Genomic DNA, 16,788 nt, shown 5'->3' with positions numbered 1-16,788 from the left:
TAAATGGTGTTCTACATGAAGAAGTGTATGTGGATTAGCGCCTGGGTTTTGTGATCAGTGGTTAAGAAGACAAAGCTTACATGTTGAAGAAATCATTGTATTGATTGAAGCAAGCTCCCAGAGCTTGGTATGATGAAATTGACACTTATTTCAACAAATCTGGTTTCAAGAGAAGTCCAAGTGAAGCTACTTTATACATTAAATCCACTAATGCAGGTATTCTAATTGTCTCATTATATGTGAATGATATCATTTATACTAGTAATTCTAAAGCTATGATTGAAGAATTTAAAGTAGAAATGATGAAACAGTATGAAATGACTTATTTGGGCCTTTTGCATCATTTTCTTAGTTTGGGAGTGATTCAAACTGAGAAGAGTATCTTTATACACCAGAAGAAATATGCAAAGGCATTACTGGAGAAATTTGGGCTTAAGGATTGTAAGTCAGTGGCTACTCCACTTGCAGTCAATGAGAAACTATGCAAATCTAATGAAGGTGAATGTGTTGATGAGAGTTTGTATATGAAGATTGTTGGCAGTTTGTTATATTTAACTACAACAAATGGGAACAACAAAGAGAGTTCTAAGATACATTCAAGGAACTCTAGACTATGGAATTAAGTATGAAAAGGGAAAATCTACAATGCTAATTGGCTACTATGATAGTGATTGGGCAAGGAGTGAGGATGACATGAGAATTACCTCTGGTTATGCTTTCAGTTTTGGATCTGGGGTGTTTTCATAGGCATCAGTCAAACAACAAAGTATGGCTTTATCCACTGCAGAGGCTGAGTATTTTAGTGCTACAGAAGCCATTGCTTAAGCCATTAGGTTGAGGTTTGTGTTAGCATACTTTGGAGAAAAGCAATTTGATGCTACACCATTACTCTGTGACAACAATTCAGGTATAGCCATGACTAAAAACCCTATGTTTCACCAGAAAACTAGGCATATCAGCAGAAGGTTTCATTTTATCAGAGATGCATTGCAAGATGGAACAATTGATTTGATGTATTGCAAGACAAATGAGCAATCGGCAAATATATTCACCAAAGCACTTGCTCGAGATTGATTTGAATATCTCATAAATGCATTTGAAGTAAAGGCAGCCAAACACTTAGAAGGAAGTGTTGGTGTATAAATGTTTTGTAAGAATGGAATGGCTGAATAAGAAGTTGTTTTATTTTTCAATTAAATGTAAACCCTTGGATCACAGTCCAAGTGCACATCTTAGATTCATTTAGTTAAGTAACTGATCTTGCCACATGTAACTATCTCTAGATGAATGAAGGGCTAGATTTGCTTGATGTAAGACAAAGAAACTCTCACTCTCTCTCTCCTATATGGTTGTAATGGTAATATGCTTCACAAAAGTTCGGTGTGAAAGCTGAAATGAAATCCAAAAATTCTTAGCTCTCTCTCATTTCTTCATCTTTTAGCAACATGCATCTTCTGTGTAGGACTCATACACACTATTTTTCATTAATCATCAAAACAAACATATTCTAACATGGCCTTAAAGCCAAGTTCTTTCAAAATCTGGGCGTGAATCTGTGAATCAAGGTACTGGAGGATCGTGAGCTAAATCGAGCTTTGATACAAAGGAATTTGAAGTTTCTGAGTTTTCTTGGTTACTCGATGACAAGTCTAACATGGCTGGATCGAGTGGTGCAGATCTTCGTGCACCAGTTTTCAATGGGGAAAACTTTGATTACTGGCATACGAATGAAGACCATATTTCGATCCCATGAGCTTTGGGATATGGTTGAGAAAGGCTTTGTTGGCCTAGTAAAGAAGGAGGATGAACTTACTGCGAATGGGAGCAAGCTGTTAAGGGGATAATATAGCCAAAGAAGTGAAGGCACTTGGCATTATTCAAAGTGCAGTCTTTGATCAGATCTTTCCAAGGATTGCTATACTATAAATGGCGAATGAGGCCTGGAATATGTTGAAGCAAGAGTTTGTGGGAGACAAATAGGTAAGATCTGTAAAACTTCAAGGCTTAAGGCATGATTTTGAATACACTCGAATGGGTGAGCATGAATCATTTTCTATATATCTTGTTCGATTGCTTGAATTAGTTATTCAGATGAAAAGTTGTGGTGAAGATATTGGTAATCAAAGAATTGTGCAGAAGTTATTTATAATTTTGCCTAAGTCCTATGATAGTATTGTGTTTGTAATAGCGAATAGTAAGGATTTGGAGACTGTAGATGTTCAAGATGTGATTGCTACTTTAAAAGGGTATGAGCAAAGGATTGAGAGACATTCTAAGAATCAAAATGAAAAGGCATTTGCTAGTTTGAGTGTTACTCCCAAAACAGAACAAATATAATGCAAACTAGAACTTCAAGCCATGGAAATTATTGCAAATATTTTGATAAACTTCATTTTGGTGAGTGTTGGTTTAATGGAACGCCTAAATGTCATATTAGTGATAAGTTTGGGCACATATCTAAAGACTGTCATGGCAAGAAAGCTGTTCAGCATGTAAACTATGCAAATCATCTTGAAGAAACTCCCAAAAGAATGCAAAAGAGCAGTGACAAACTTTATAATTAGACTAACTCTGGGCAATTTTTTTGGTAGTTTAAGGGCATGTCTCATAAACAAACACCATGGTGAATTTCATAGACGGTCAAGTCAATCACAAATGGTTCACCATACCAAAACATGGTTCTCAATACCAAAACATAATATACAGCCGAAAATTTAGGAAGATTTACACGAGCATAATTTCTGAAGAACCAAACACCAATAAGGTTCACCAGTAGGTTTGTCACAGCCGAAACAATCAAGTACTGCCTACAACCAGATAATTGGCGGACAACAAAATCCATCAGAATAAAAACGACGACCACAAAAGCAGGAACCAAAAACTTTCTACCACAGTAGTTTGCCTAATGATGAATAGACCAGTGGAAATCCCGGTCCAATGTATTTGCTAAATACATAAGTATCACTTTAAAATCATAAGATCACTTTAAAATAAAATCATTATCTGATACCCATGCTGACTGCCCAGTTTAAGTCGGAGATACTTATTAAACATGTGAACCTACAAAAAATTTGGTAAGGATACAGCAGAGCTTTATACTACAAAGCTTACTGAAGACAATTTTAGAACTATACCTTAATGTTACAGCAAACTGAACTTTATCAGAATTAGTCTGCAATAGTAATTTCTTAGCAAGTCAATGAACCACGCTTGAAGATTTCTCACATGCATGATGCCTAGCACATGTAAAAATAGACCACAAAGACAACCATCTGAAGACGCATGAAATAATATAAATATATGAAACGTTTTGGAACAAAAATGAAAGCAAATGAAATAGTGATTCCAGAAGCAAATGTGTATATGCCAAAATACATAATATGAGGAAACGTCGAGTTCAACTGACACAATCATTGGAAAAGGACCTTGAATTGTCAAATGTCAGATCATTGCAGTTTGCATAACCAACTTACTTGCGTGCAGATTCATCCTGTATGAAAGCATGAAGTGCTTCGACGGCCATGGGGACTGACATAAACAAAAGAAACAGCTGTCTACATGTGCAGCAGAATCAAAACAAAGTCCATATATTAGCCGAGCAGAAACATAGAAGGAACTAATTCAATAGTTGAGACACATAAAAGATGTAAGAGTGAAAACATATGTACATCATCAGAAAGGAAACATCTAAAAGTGTATATGGACACGACCTAATAGAATAAAACAAAGGCATTTGGATTGCAAATTTCCCAAGAAAATCTGTACTAAAAATTCCCATAATTAAATTTGAGTTTTCAACAATACGGACTGTTTCCAGTGCCAAGATGTTGCAAGACACAAGTAATGTTGCACAAGACACCAAAAGTAAAAGAATCAAACTGTTTCAAAATACTAATGCTCTACGCAAACATCGTCGCCTAAAAATAGAGAAACTACATATCTTAAAATGCATAAAGAAAGCTTCCTAATTTACTACGAAAGGCTGTAAATTGCCATGAAATGGGAAATGTGAAATACTTACAGCATTGGTAAAAGCAGACAGAACTTTTAGCCTTTTATACCTGATTTACAGAATAAAGGGAACTCATTACACACATTATTCTCAATCCAAATTATGCCCAAAGACATTAATATTCCAACTCATCTTACTAATAATCTTACTCGTAAGTGTAAATTTCATCCGGTTTCTTTCGAGAAGCAGCCATAGCGAATAACGAAAATGTTAATAAGCCACAACCAAAACTTAACTAAAAAGAATCCGACCCCAAACCTGAAAACAAACTCAATTTGATGCCTCAAATATGTTCGATTTGGCTAATATTTTGCAAAGCTGGTCTATGAGATGCAACTTAAAAAATAAACAGTTTGGATATTTGAAGTTTGACATGGTAAAATGGGCATATAATACACACGCACACACATTGTCAATGATCTTGTAACTTAAGTCCACTTACTCTTGCTCGCAAGAAATCGTTCTCCCTAAAAGAAATGTGGCCGACCTATTATTTTTTATACAGAGTGACCAATTCTATTTAATCTGCACAGTGAAGACGGACATGTGCTACCAGACCTAAATTTAATATTGGAACTAATTAACTTTATATTTTCTAGGAATTTCCTGTGGAAAGACCTTAACTTGCATGAGAATACTACAAAATTCAAGAATTTCCAAATTGAATCAACGGAATAATCTATGAGAAGAGGATTTGTATTTCTTAATTTTCTTCCTGATCACGTCAGTTGGCAGTGAACCTTCCTTGTAGATTTCGTTAGGAGAAAAACAGGTTAGAGAAGTATAAAAAATGAATTCATTAACCACAATTTTATGACTTTTTTCTGAATTACCTAGAAACTGGCTTCATGCATTTGACTCACACTCCTCTCAAAACCGTCTCATATGGACAGCATACTGGGGATTCGCTCATGGTTGTGCAAGTGTTGCTTTACTCTTCCAAACTCTTACACCCGAGGCTCTTGAACACACCCTCATACTCGACGGAGAATGGGGCGATAACTGCTGCGGAGGACTGTGCTAAAATCCATCCAAGGATGCGATTCAGTTGTTGGAAGTGCAACGTTCATCTGTGTGTTTCGTGTGTTGAAGTACCTCCTACAACTAGGCACAACTCACAAATTCGGTGGCCTCTCATTCTCTCAAATTTCTCTCTCTCTCTCTCAATTTGGTGCCGGTGGCGCTGAAAGTGGAAACGGTGGAAATGCCACATTTACCACTTAAGTTGTGTATAATAAAAATAGGAAAAAATTAGTATCTAGTCTCTAGTTTTTAATGTTTATTGATTAAGACATTATCAGTAAGTTACATTATTTTTTAATGAATTACATGTAAGTTACATCATTTTTATAATAAAAATTAGTAATTGATTTAGAGTTTTAATACTCACACCATTATTAAATTCCTAATTAATTTTCAATTCAAACATTTCCAAAATATAAATAAAACTACAATAAGTTTGTATAATCTTATATGCACCCATTCTTAAATATACCAATTTTTATATGAAAAATGTGCCTTTTTGAAATATAAAATGTACCATTTTTTATTAAAAATTCATTCAATCGTTTCACTAATCCATTTTTTAAACTTATATTGGTACATTCTATTTCATTAATTTACTATCATTTGTATCATCTCTATCCACAAACAAATGTGAATTCTATTTATATTAAAAAGATGGTACAAATAATGGTACATAGATAAAAATAATGTTTTTGTTATAGAAATTGGAAGAGGGAGTGGGCTGATGTGGGCCCAGTTTGAAAATTTTGTTTTATTAGTATTGTTTTATCAAGTTCAAACATGCATGTATAATATCTTTTTTTAGTTTCTTGTGCTCAAACTAATAAAAATTTTGTTTTATTTAGTTTTTTTTTTTTTATCATGTTCAAACATTTATAAATAATAACATGTTTTATTCGTTTCTTGTGCTCAAACTGACTTTCATGAAAGTATTTTACATTAAAATATTTTAACATCCATCTTGAGTTTACTTTTTCCTCTTAAATTTTCTTTTTTTTCGGTTTCTTCCTTGTGAGTGAACTTTCCATGCAAATTTCGTTAGGAGAAAAAACAGGTTTAGAAGTATAAAAAAGGAATTCAATAACCCCAGTTTGTTGACTTATCAATCCTCAAGTAACCATCATGATGCTGAATAATATGAACACAATACAATTCTAAATCCGTTTATTCGAATCGATCGACTTTTCCTTCTAATACAAGCCGTCGGACTCTGCCCTCAATTAGCTTAAATATATTGCAAAACTGTGTCCTCCTCCTACTTGAACCTTGAAATTAACCCTCACCTTCTACCTTGGATTTCTTTCGATCTCTCGAACTCTGTACCGAAAAACCTTCATGAGTAGGATGCAAGTTTCCTTGATACGAAGGTCTGCAGTCCTCCTACTGGCCCTCTTGCACTTGTGTGCTGTTAATCCAGCACGAAGCTTGAATTTTAGCTATCCCACATTTCGAGACAACGTTGATTATGAGGATTTTGTATTCAACAACTCATATATAGTTTTAAACGCCGTCCAAGTGACTCCTGATGTTAGTCGCGGGGCCTCCATCGTGAACAAAGCTGGAAGGTTTTTGTATAAAAAACCATTCAAACTTTGGGGGAAAGGCAAAGGCGCCGATCGCAGCAGAGCTTCTTTCAATTCTACCTTTGTACTTAACATCGCTCCGAAAACCAACCCAGGTGGTGAAGGCTTGGCCTTTATCTTAACCGAAAGCTCCGCTCTTCCGGAGAAAAGCGACGGTGAATGGCTTGGAATTGTAAATGCAGCGTCAAACGGATCTGCTGAAGCTAAAATAGTGGCAGTAGAATTCGACACAAGAAAGAGCTACGCAGAAGATGTGAATGACAACCATGTGGGGTTGGACGTAAACAGCGTTTACTCGATTCAACAAGTGCCTTTGCTTGGCTATGGTGTTAATCTATCAAGCGGAACGGATTACACAGTGAGAATTGAGTATGCCAACCAGAACATCACCGTCTTTGTTTCCCAGACCAATGAAACTACGGAAGGAATGGAGAATGCTCCGGTTTTGTCTCGCACTCTCGATCTCTCAACCTATCTTTCGCAGGAGGTCTATGTTGGATTCTCAGCTTCCACGGGCAGTAACACTCAGCTAAATTGCATCCTGTCGTGGGAGTTCAACTCTTCGCATATAGATGAAGATTCAAACCTGCTGTGGGTTTGGATTCTGGTCCCAGTAGTAGTACTACTTTTGGTAACTGGAGTTTCTTGTTACTTCTTCTGGACAAGGCGAGGTGAAAACGAGGATGTGCTTCCGAGGATTCAAGATGAGATCCAAACAACTTCCATGGCTCCAACAAAATTCAAACTGAAAGAACTTCAAAGAGCAACAGGCAGATTCAATCCCAAGAACAAGCTCGGAAAAGGTGGCTTCGGAACCGTCTATAAGGGACTCCTGGGAGATAAAGAGATAGCAGTCAAGCGAGTCTCAAAGAATTCGCGTCAAGGCAAGCAAGAATTCATAGCAGAAGTCACCACAATCGGCAGCCTTCGTCACAAAAATCTGGTCAAACTAATTGGATGGTGCTACGAAAGCCATGAGCTTCTTATCGTCTATGAGTTCATGCCAAATGGAAGCCTAGACAGATTTGTATACAGGGACGAGAGTGTTGGCACGGAGATGGGCAAACCAACACTGAGCTGGGAAAGAAGGCGCAGCATAATATTTGGAGTTGCTCAGGCACTAGATTATCTTCACAATGGATGTGAGAAGAGAGTGCTTCACAGAGACATCAAAGCCAGCAATATCATGTTGGACTCAGATTTCATCGCGAGGCTGGGAGACTTTGGGCTCGCACGTACCATTCAGCAAAGTAACTTGACTCACCACTCCACAAATGAGATTGCAGGAACGCCAGGCTACATGGCTCCGGAGACATTTCTAACTGGAAGGGCAACTGTTGAGACGGATGTTTATGCATTTGGGGTTCTTATGCTGGAAGTTGTCTGTGGACGAAGGCCTGGTAATCAAAACGAACAGAACAACTACAACAACAGCATAGTGTATTGGCTGTGGGATCTTTATAGAAGAGGAAGGATCCTTGAAGCTGTTGACTCAAGAATGGATGGAGACATCGACGAGGATGATATGGCATGCGTGCTGATGTTGGGGTTAACGTGTTGCCACCCTAATCCACATGAGAGGCCGTCTATGAGAACCGTCCTTATGGTTCTTACAAGGGAAGCTGATCTGCCAGCTTTGCCCCAAGAACGACCTGCTTTTGTGTGGCCGGCCATGCCTCCATCGTTCAAAGACGATACAGAATCTAATGTGGCTGGAGGTCAACTGACTCCACACACAGAACTCAGCGGAAGATGACTAATATAGCCAGATCAGAAATCAAGAGAAGCCTTTGTCTTCTGGAAATGTAAAGAAATGATGTGTATGTATATGTTATGCGTGTTCATTTGTATCGTATCACGCAAGTTAATTAGGATAGAAGTTTTACCGAAGCACTTGATTCACTCATAACCCCTCTGTTTTACGCTTAGGTCTTGTAATAAATCCGCTTAGGAAGTGAGAGGTTTTTGGTTCGATCTCGTGGATGACGAATTCGATATCAAATTAGGTTGATCATTGTATGATTTAGCCGAACTCCCTCTCTCCTAGTGTATATCGTTTTACTAAAAAAACTTCCGCTTAGGAAAAGCCAAGGGCTACTTTCCCTGCAGGCTGCAGACAATGCTACATTAATTATCTCTATTTTGCATTTTATTTATTTCAGGGTATTGCTTCTTTTTTTTTTTTTCTTTTTTTTTCTTCTAGTGCATCAATATTTTTACATTAGGGGAGAGGTAGTTCGGCTAAACCACACAATGGCCAACGTAATTTGGTATTCAATTCACCATCCACGATATTTTTTTTTTCTTTTTTTTTTCTAGTGCATCAATATTTTTACATTAGGAGAGAGGTAGTTCGGCTAAACCACACAATGGCCAACGTAATTTGATATTGAATTCACCATCCACGATATTCGAACCTAAGATATCTCACTTTTAAGCAAAGAGATATATCATCAGACCATAGTACTGAGTGGCAGGGCATTGCATATTTATAGGGGTGGGCACTTGGAACCGAAACCGAAACCGAAACACGAATCGAATCGGACCGTACCGAACAGTTTGGTTTTGCGATTTTGAAATGGTTGCGGTTTCAAAATAGAACCGCAGCAAAGAAAACGGTTTGGTTTCGGTTTTGGGTTTTCAAAACCACACCAAAACCAAAACTGAAACCGCACCATATATTGAATGTTATGTTTTAATTAGTTCAACTAGACTAGTCATCCAATTTTGCACCATTATTCGACATCGGTGCCCTAAACTCACTGCTTGCATCTGTCTGTCTCTCTCTTTCTTAAAACCCATCTTCATCTCTCTCTCTCAAAATTCATCTTCATCTCTTCCACAGTCAACATCAGTACCCTGAACTCACTGCTTGCATCTCTGCATGCGACCTGGCTGCTTGCATCTCTGCGACCTCACTGACCTTTTTATCCATGGTTGTTGTGTGGTTCTTGCCATCGCAAGGCTTTAGTGGCCTTGGTGGGACCATTATATCCATCCCATGGCTTCTAGCATAATATACATTACTTAACAGTACAAATCCTTTTACCTGTAGAACCAAATTAGATGAGAAAATTCTTTTATGTGCAATACAGTGTTTATTGATGAACATTTCAAATTTTCTCGAGTTTATATTGATGACTTAATCATTGCCTTATCTCGACTCCTTCCACTAATTACTACTGTTGGAAAATACTTGGCAAGATTTGTCATAAGATCACAACTAAGTCCAAATGGCTAGAAGTAGAACGTACCACCCAAGAATTATAAGCTAAATCTGAGAAGAGTGGTCTATTAGGGGTAGAGATGTCATGCAGGTTTGACGGTCTTATGCATAAATAGGTGTATATTTTAAATTGTACATTTTTTTCTCAAAAACCAAACCGAAACCGTTTGAAACCGCACTGAACCGAACCAAACGGTTTAGTTTCATTTCGGTTTTGGCTTCAAAACCGCACCGAACCTCACCACAAAAAATTTCAGTTTCGGTTGTGGTTTCACTCGAAACCACACCGAACCGTACCGTGCTCACCCCTACATATTTAATTACTTGCCCTATCGAAGCTTGTTCATATTTAATTACAAACATGACAAGGATTTTGAAACTTTAGTCACTGAACAAGTACAATATGACAATTGCATTTCACCATTACTTGCCCTATCCAATTCGTTGGCTTTACCACCTTAACTTTTAAAATAACAGGCAGCTAATATATTAGTTGCAGGGATTTGTTATTAGCATTCCAAAAATCTCATTTGACACTCCAAACTTTCTATAATTAAAAAGAAAAATACACTTGTGAGGAGTGTATAATGAGATTTTTGAAGTGCTAATAACAATCTCTTAGTTGCGCTGAACGTGATCACTCTCAAACCGAACAAAAGATTAAAATCAAGATCAATGCCCCAAACCAGAAAATTCAATCTCAATTCCAATCCCCTCTCCTCCATCCACACCATCAAGTTTGTCAGTTTTAAGCGAAGAGATATATCATCAGACCCTAATACTGAGTGGCAGGGCATTGCATATTTAGTTACTTGCCCTATCCAAGCTTGTTCATATTTAATTACAAACATGACAAGAATTTTGTGACTTTAATCACTGAACAAGTACAATATGACAATTGCATTTCACCATCACTTGCCCCATCCAATTCGTTGGCTTTACCACCTTAACTTTTAAAATAGCAGGCACCTAATATGTTACTTGCCCTGAACCTGATCACTGCCAAGCCAAAACAAAAGATTAAAATCAAGATCAATGCCCCCAAACCAGAAAATTCAATCTCAATTCCAATCCCCTCTCCTCCAACCACACCATCAGGTTCTCCTTTTGAAGAAGCAATGTCACTAAGCTCAACTAAAAGGACACTCTGAAAGCGTTTCCAATGGAATCCCTATTTAGGGACTTCCACCACCATTTTTTAGTACTTATTGAAGGACCTCATAGTAGAATCTCTAAATTTGAAGTTTTTATGATTCTATGTTATAATTTGATTAGGTGCATATTTTTGCTAATGTTAATATTATTTTTTTTATTTTTATGATTTTATGTTATAATTTGATTAGGTGCATATTTTTTGCTAATGTTAACATTTTTTTTTTTTTATGATTTTATGTTATAATTTGATTAGATGCACATTTTTTTGCGAATGTTAACATTTTTTTAATTAATTAAAAGCATTAAAAGCTTCCATCAAGATTGTGAACCCCATTTTCAACTCAAGATTGTCCCTATACAATATGCATCCGATAAGTCTCTATAGACTCACTTTCCAATCCATTAGAGATTCAATTTGCCCCTGTATTTGTTTTACACCCTTTTATACGGTGATTGTTCATATTTAAAGACTCCACTAGAGATGCTCTTAGTTTTTTGATAATTGGGTCGGCTGTTACCGTTTAGTGTTTGTGGTTTCATATTTTATCTACCGTCATTTAACTGAATGTCAAATGCAGACCCAGGAAAAAAAATTCAGGTCGTTAAAACATAAATGTATTTGATTATAAATGTATAATTATATCAGAATTTTTTTTTTTTTTTTCACCCACTGGTAACACCATGGCTTCAAATGAAAAAAAGTTAGAACAAATCTAAATCTTAGACTCGGATCCAATACCATCTTCACCAACTACCAAACAACGCAGAAAGCCGAACAAAAATTTCTCACACACTGTCAGCTTGCACTGTCAAGTCCTGTATTCCCAAATCATGGTACAAACCGTGAACATATCGAAGAACGGGGCGATCATCCATCCCCTTCTTTACCTGTTACCATCATCGACTAAAATCAGACCCTCTAAAGGTGGAATATCCTCATCGACAATTGACTGCATCAAAATGCACGTAGTACAGAAGTTGATTTACAATAATTGTTACCTGTACTGAGAGCGACCCAACAACGTGACCAGGAACCAGTTCCCAAAACCGTGCTTGTGAAACTTCAGAAACATCTTCACAGGCAGTAATCTGACGAAATATATTGTCAATCAAACATCAATAACTCCATTACTAACAAAACATTAGTATTGCGCCATATTTCAATAAATATATACCACCTGTCGCCAGCATTTGCTCAATGCTGAAGGTGGAACATTCGGTGGTGCCATTTGGAGTAGAATACCACCACTCGCTCTAAATAGTGGCATTACGAGCATAAAAACTGCAACTGACACTAATCCAAAACACAAAACCTCTGCATTCTGAACCCTACATAGTTGAAGACGGATCTCAAAAATGGGAAACAAAAAACAAGGCAAACAAAATAGAAGAAAAATAGACAGAAAATCAAGCATTATTTACGCACCCAATTGACAGAAACCAGGATGCCAATATCAACCCTGCACTGGGAAACAAATTTCCATATACCAGCTTCAGATAGAAGTTCACATGATAAATATATATAGTTACATAGGGTCTCGCTCGACTAATGTTGGCACACCGATTCTGGAACAGAATTCTAATAAGAATAAACTGATTTAACTGTCTAGATTCAGTGTCTGGCAATATAATCATCTTATGCTGCCAGACAGACTGGGAAGACAATATTTCTGTTGTTACATGTATTCACATAAAGAGATAACGAGAGGAAGCATATTGTACCTGCGAATTGAATCTGCAAGAACATGCAGACAAACAGAGTGATTGTTCATATCTTCTGCATTTCTGTAAACTGCATGACATATGTGCACCACATAAAACAGAAGTAAAGGATGGAAACCAAAAAATATCATTCCCAATGCTCATACACAGAAGTAAAGCCCTTAAAAGGGGCATGAGACATTGATACAGTGTGCATAAATTAATCATATCCCACACATTTACCAATAGCCTCTATATTTGTTTTGTGATGATCTGAAGTCACTTAATTAGGATGCACAAAGATAATAAAGGCTAAACGGAACACTGATGGATACACCAATACCAGTGGTCTCCAGAAAATACAACATATCATGAGGCTAATGTATGTGTAAGGAACGTGACCGCACCATTCCACTGTGTCATGGAAAACTTTACTTTCCGATTGTAGGCCAAAATCTTTCAACTAATCGTGTATTACTGTAAATATTTAGGTTACGGCGAATGATTTCTCTGGCCTTTGATGCCAAGTTAACTAAGTTGCACACCAAGTTATATACTAACTCCACTATCCTGAACTTTCAAAAGAATGCAAAAGAGCAGTGGCAAAATTTCTAATTAGACTAACCCTGGGGAATTTTTCGGTAGTTAAGGGGAAGTCCCAAAAACAAATACCATGGTGAATTTCATAGACGGTCAAGTCAATCACAAATGGTCTCAATGCCAAAACATAAAATACAGCTGAAAACTTACCAAGATTTACACGAGCATAATTTCTGAAGAACCAAACACCAATAAGGTTCACCAGTAGATTTGTCACAGCCGAAACAATCAAGTAATGCCTACAACCAGATAATTGGCAGAAGACAAAATCCATCAGAATAAAAACTACAACCACAAAAACAAGTACTCAAAAAATTTCTACCACAGTAGTTTGCCTAATGATGAATAGACCAGTGGAAATCCGGGTCCAATTTATTTGAAAAATACATAAGTATCTACTATGTACCAAATCATGAGATCACTTTCAAATAAAATCATCTGATACCCTTGCTAACTGCCCATTTTAAGTCAGAGATACTTATTAAACATGTGACCTACAAAAAATTTGGTAAAGATACAGCAGAGCTTTAAACTACAAAGCTTACTGAAGACAATATTAGAATTACACTTTAATGTTACACCAAAATGAACTTTCTCAGAATTAGTCTTCAATAGTAATGTCTTAGCAAGTCAATGAACCACACTAGCCTAGGGGATTTCTCACATGCATGATGCCTAGCACATATAATAATAGACCACAAAGACAACCATCTGAAGACACATGAAATAATATAAATATATATAACATATTTTCGAACAACAATGAAAGAAGGCAAATGAAATAGTGATCCCGGAAGTGAAAAGTGCATATGGCAAAATACATAATATGAAGAAAATTTAAGTTCAAATGACACAATCATTGGACCCTGAATTGTCGAATGTCAGATCATTGTAGTTTGCATAACCAACTTACTTGTGTTCAGATTCATCCTGTATGAAAGCATGAAGTGCTTCGACAGCCAAGGAGAATGACATAAACAAAAGAAACAGCTGTCTACATGTGTAGCAGAATCAAAACAAAGTCCATATATTAGCCAAGCAGAAACATGGAAGGAAATAATTCAAATGTTACAATCAAATAAAAAGAAAAGGGATGGCAATCTCATCCAATGCAACAAGTTGAGCTACATAAGAGATGTAAAAGTGAAAACATTTATACATCATCAGAAGGGCAACATCTAAAAGTGTCTATACCCGAATAAAACAAAGGCATTTGGATTGCAACCAAGAAAATCTGTACTAAAAATTCACAAAAATTTGAGTTTTTAACAATATGGATTGTTCCCGGTGCCAAGAATACTGCAAGACACAAGTAATGTTTAACAAGACACCAAAAGTAATAGAATCAAAGTGTTTCAAAATACTAATGCTCTACGCAAACATCGTCACCTAAAAATAGAGAAACTACATATCTTAAAATACATAAAGAAAGCTTTCTAATTTACTACGAAAGGCTGGAAATTGCCATGATATGCCATGATATGGGAAATGTGAAATACTTACAGCATTGGTAAAAGCAGACAGAACTTGTAGCCTTTTATACCTGATTTACAGAATAAAAGGAACTCATTACACACATCATTCTCAAACCAAATTATGCCCAAAGACATTAATCTTCCAACTCATCTTACTAACAATCTTACCCATAAGTGTAAATTTCATCCGGTTTCTTTCGAGATGCCGCCATAGCGAATAAAGAAAACGTTAATAAGCCACAACCAAAACTTAAATGAAAAGAATCCGACACCAAACCTGAAAACAAACCAAAACAACAATTCAACCAAATTTCGAACGATAACATCGAAAATTTCATAGAACTTTAGGTAATCAGTGATTTTTTTCGAACCTATACGTCCAGTGAAGAGTCCAATAAATAACTCCACTGTCGAATACGCGACATTAAGCGAAATCAACAAGAACAACCTCTTCATATACCGGTTTCCCGACCTCAATATCCGAAACACCGATTCAAAAACCACCAAAACCGACAACTTCTCGGCAGAAACGCTCCGGCCCCCGAAAATCTTGTCGCTTTCCTCCGTCAAATACGCCCCCGGCGGAACGTCGATGCTGGACACGCTCCGGGACGCCTCGGAGTCGTTGAGATTGATGGAGACCGGCGTGTGCGGAGGTTCGCGGTGCTGCTGGAACGAGACTTGGCGGGAAAATGCCAATCTTCGATCGGTGGCGCCGAGTCCGAAGTCGGCGCTCCATGGATTCTGAGAGGCTTTGAAGGAATTGGATTTGTCCATGAAGACTGATGGGAAATCTGATTTGAATAGTTAGGGTTTGGATTGAAGGGATCGAAGTCTGAGATTCCTTAGAAAACCCTAATATGAGGGACAGGAGAAGACTGAGAGTCAAGTAAACGGAGCTCCAGGCTGAAGAACACGACTTGTTCAAAAATGTGGGGTCCCGTTTTTGTGGAATTTTCCTGCCGTCTGATTTCGGATCAACGGAATACATTTGAGAATCAGCCGATTTTTATTGTGATTCTTTTTAGTGCTGCTATGCCCACCTGGTTTTCCCTCGTAAATTTTAATGAGAATTTTAAGTTTTTATCACAAATGATCTCTGAAGTTAACTCACTTCATCAAAATAATTTTTTCTAAAAATGAATGTCGCAAATCAATATGGTATTTCCATTCTAATTTTTATATATGCTGATATGGTAGATAACTAGATACCACAAATCTAATTTAGTACATATGGTGGATAAAATCAAAGAATTTTTTTTGTTTTACGTCTAGTTTACTTCTTTTGAGTTCCCTAAAACTCCCCTGAACTTCCCAAGGGTCGAGTTAAGCCTTATGGCTGCTATTGTAATCATCATTCAAGAATTATTCAAATAAACTTTTTGGTTTGCTCCCAAAATTTTCTGGATTCCAAAACGTTGTTCTTCAAGGGCTTACATTGGTATCCCTTCTACGCTCGTACTGTGTCAATTTCTCAAATTAATGTATTGTTTGCCCACATCATAACATATGTATGAGTGAACCTTACACCGCAATCTCCAATGAAGAGGGCTAAAAGTCCAAAAGCCAAAATATAAACAACCCCCCCTCTTAAGTCTGGTTTGGTACCGAGGTGATTCTGAAAAAAGCTGGTATCAAAAAAAGCTGAGAGCTGTTTTTGTGTTTGGTAAACATTCAGCTTCAGCTTTTTTTCACAGTTTTGGATGAAAAAAAACCAAAAACAAGAAGCTGCAAAACCCAGCTTTGAAAAAACCAGCTTTTTTCACATCTATTTTACATAAAAGTTTACCAAACACTATAATACTGCTTATTTTTTTCAAAAGCACTTTTACAAAAAAGTTTACCAAACACTCTGCTGCTTTATTTCACAGCTACTTATTCTCACAGCACAGCAGAAGCAGCTTTCTTTCAAAGCACAGCAATACCAAACCAGCCCTTAGCCCTTTTTTGGCACTCAACTCTTATGTTGCAATAATTCATTTAAATTCAACGACTATATTTGAAAAAATC

General features: G+C 36.9%; 2 protein-coding genes across 3 annotated transcripts; one reads left to right on the top strand and one right to left on the bottom strand.

The window, feature by feature from the left end:
• Positions 1-6,255: 6,255 nt before the first annotated feature.
• On the top strand, positions 6,256-8,646 carry LOC137746306 (probable L-type lectin-domain containing receptor kinase S.5). Its single transcript, XM_068486384.1, has one exon. It carries the CDS (start codon positions 6,374-6,376, stop codon positions 8,375-8,377), a length of 2,004 nt encoding a protein of 667 aa, XP_068342485.1. The 5' UTR covers positions 6,256-6,373; the 3' UTR covers positions 8,378-8,646.
• Positions 8,647-11,610: 2,964 nt separating this feature from the next.
• LOC137745841 (metal tolerance protein C2-like) lies at positions 11,611-15,616 on the bottom strand. 2 transcript variants are annotated; one of them, XR_011069729.1, is made up of 10 exons: positions 15,150-15,616; positions 14,947-15,055; positions 14,807-14,846; positions 14,217-14,293; positions 13,454-13,542; positions 12,725-12,794; positions 12,429-12,462; positions 12,181-12,331; positions 12,002-12,091; positions 11,611-11,890 (listed from the first exon to the last, which is right to left on the bottom strand). XR_011069729.1 is itself a non-coding variant. In XM_068485866.1 (10 exons), exons 1-10 carry the CDS (start codon positions 15,553-15,555, stop codon positions 11,789-11,791), a joined length of 1,173 nt encoding a protein of 390 aa, XP_068341967.1. In that variant the 5' UTR covers positions 15,556-15,616; the 3' UTR covers positions 11,611-11,788. The 2 variants fall into 2 exon arrangements, 1 of the variants encoding a protein (XP_068341967.1); XM_068485866.1 differs by having other exon boundaries at positions 12,429-12,467.
• Between the last annotated feature and the right edge of the window lie 1,172 nt (positions 15,617-16,788).

This window comes from Pyrus communis, chromosome 9 (assembly GCF_963583255.1).
Source record: "Pyrus communis chromosome 9, drPyrComm1.1, whole genome shotgun sequence".
In the NCBI taxonomy this organism is placed as follows: Eukaryota; Viridiplantae; Streptophyta; class Magnoliopsida; order Rosales; family Rosaceae; genus Pyrus; species Pyrus communis.
This window is presented reverse-complemented; position numbering and strand designations above follow the sequence as displayed.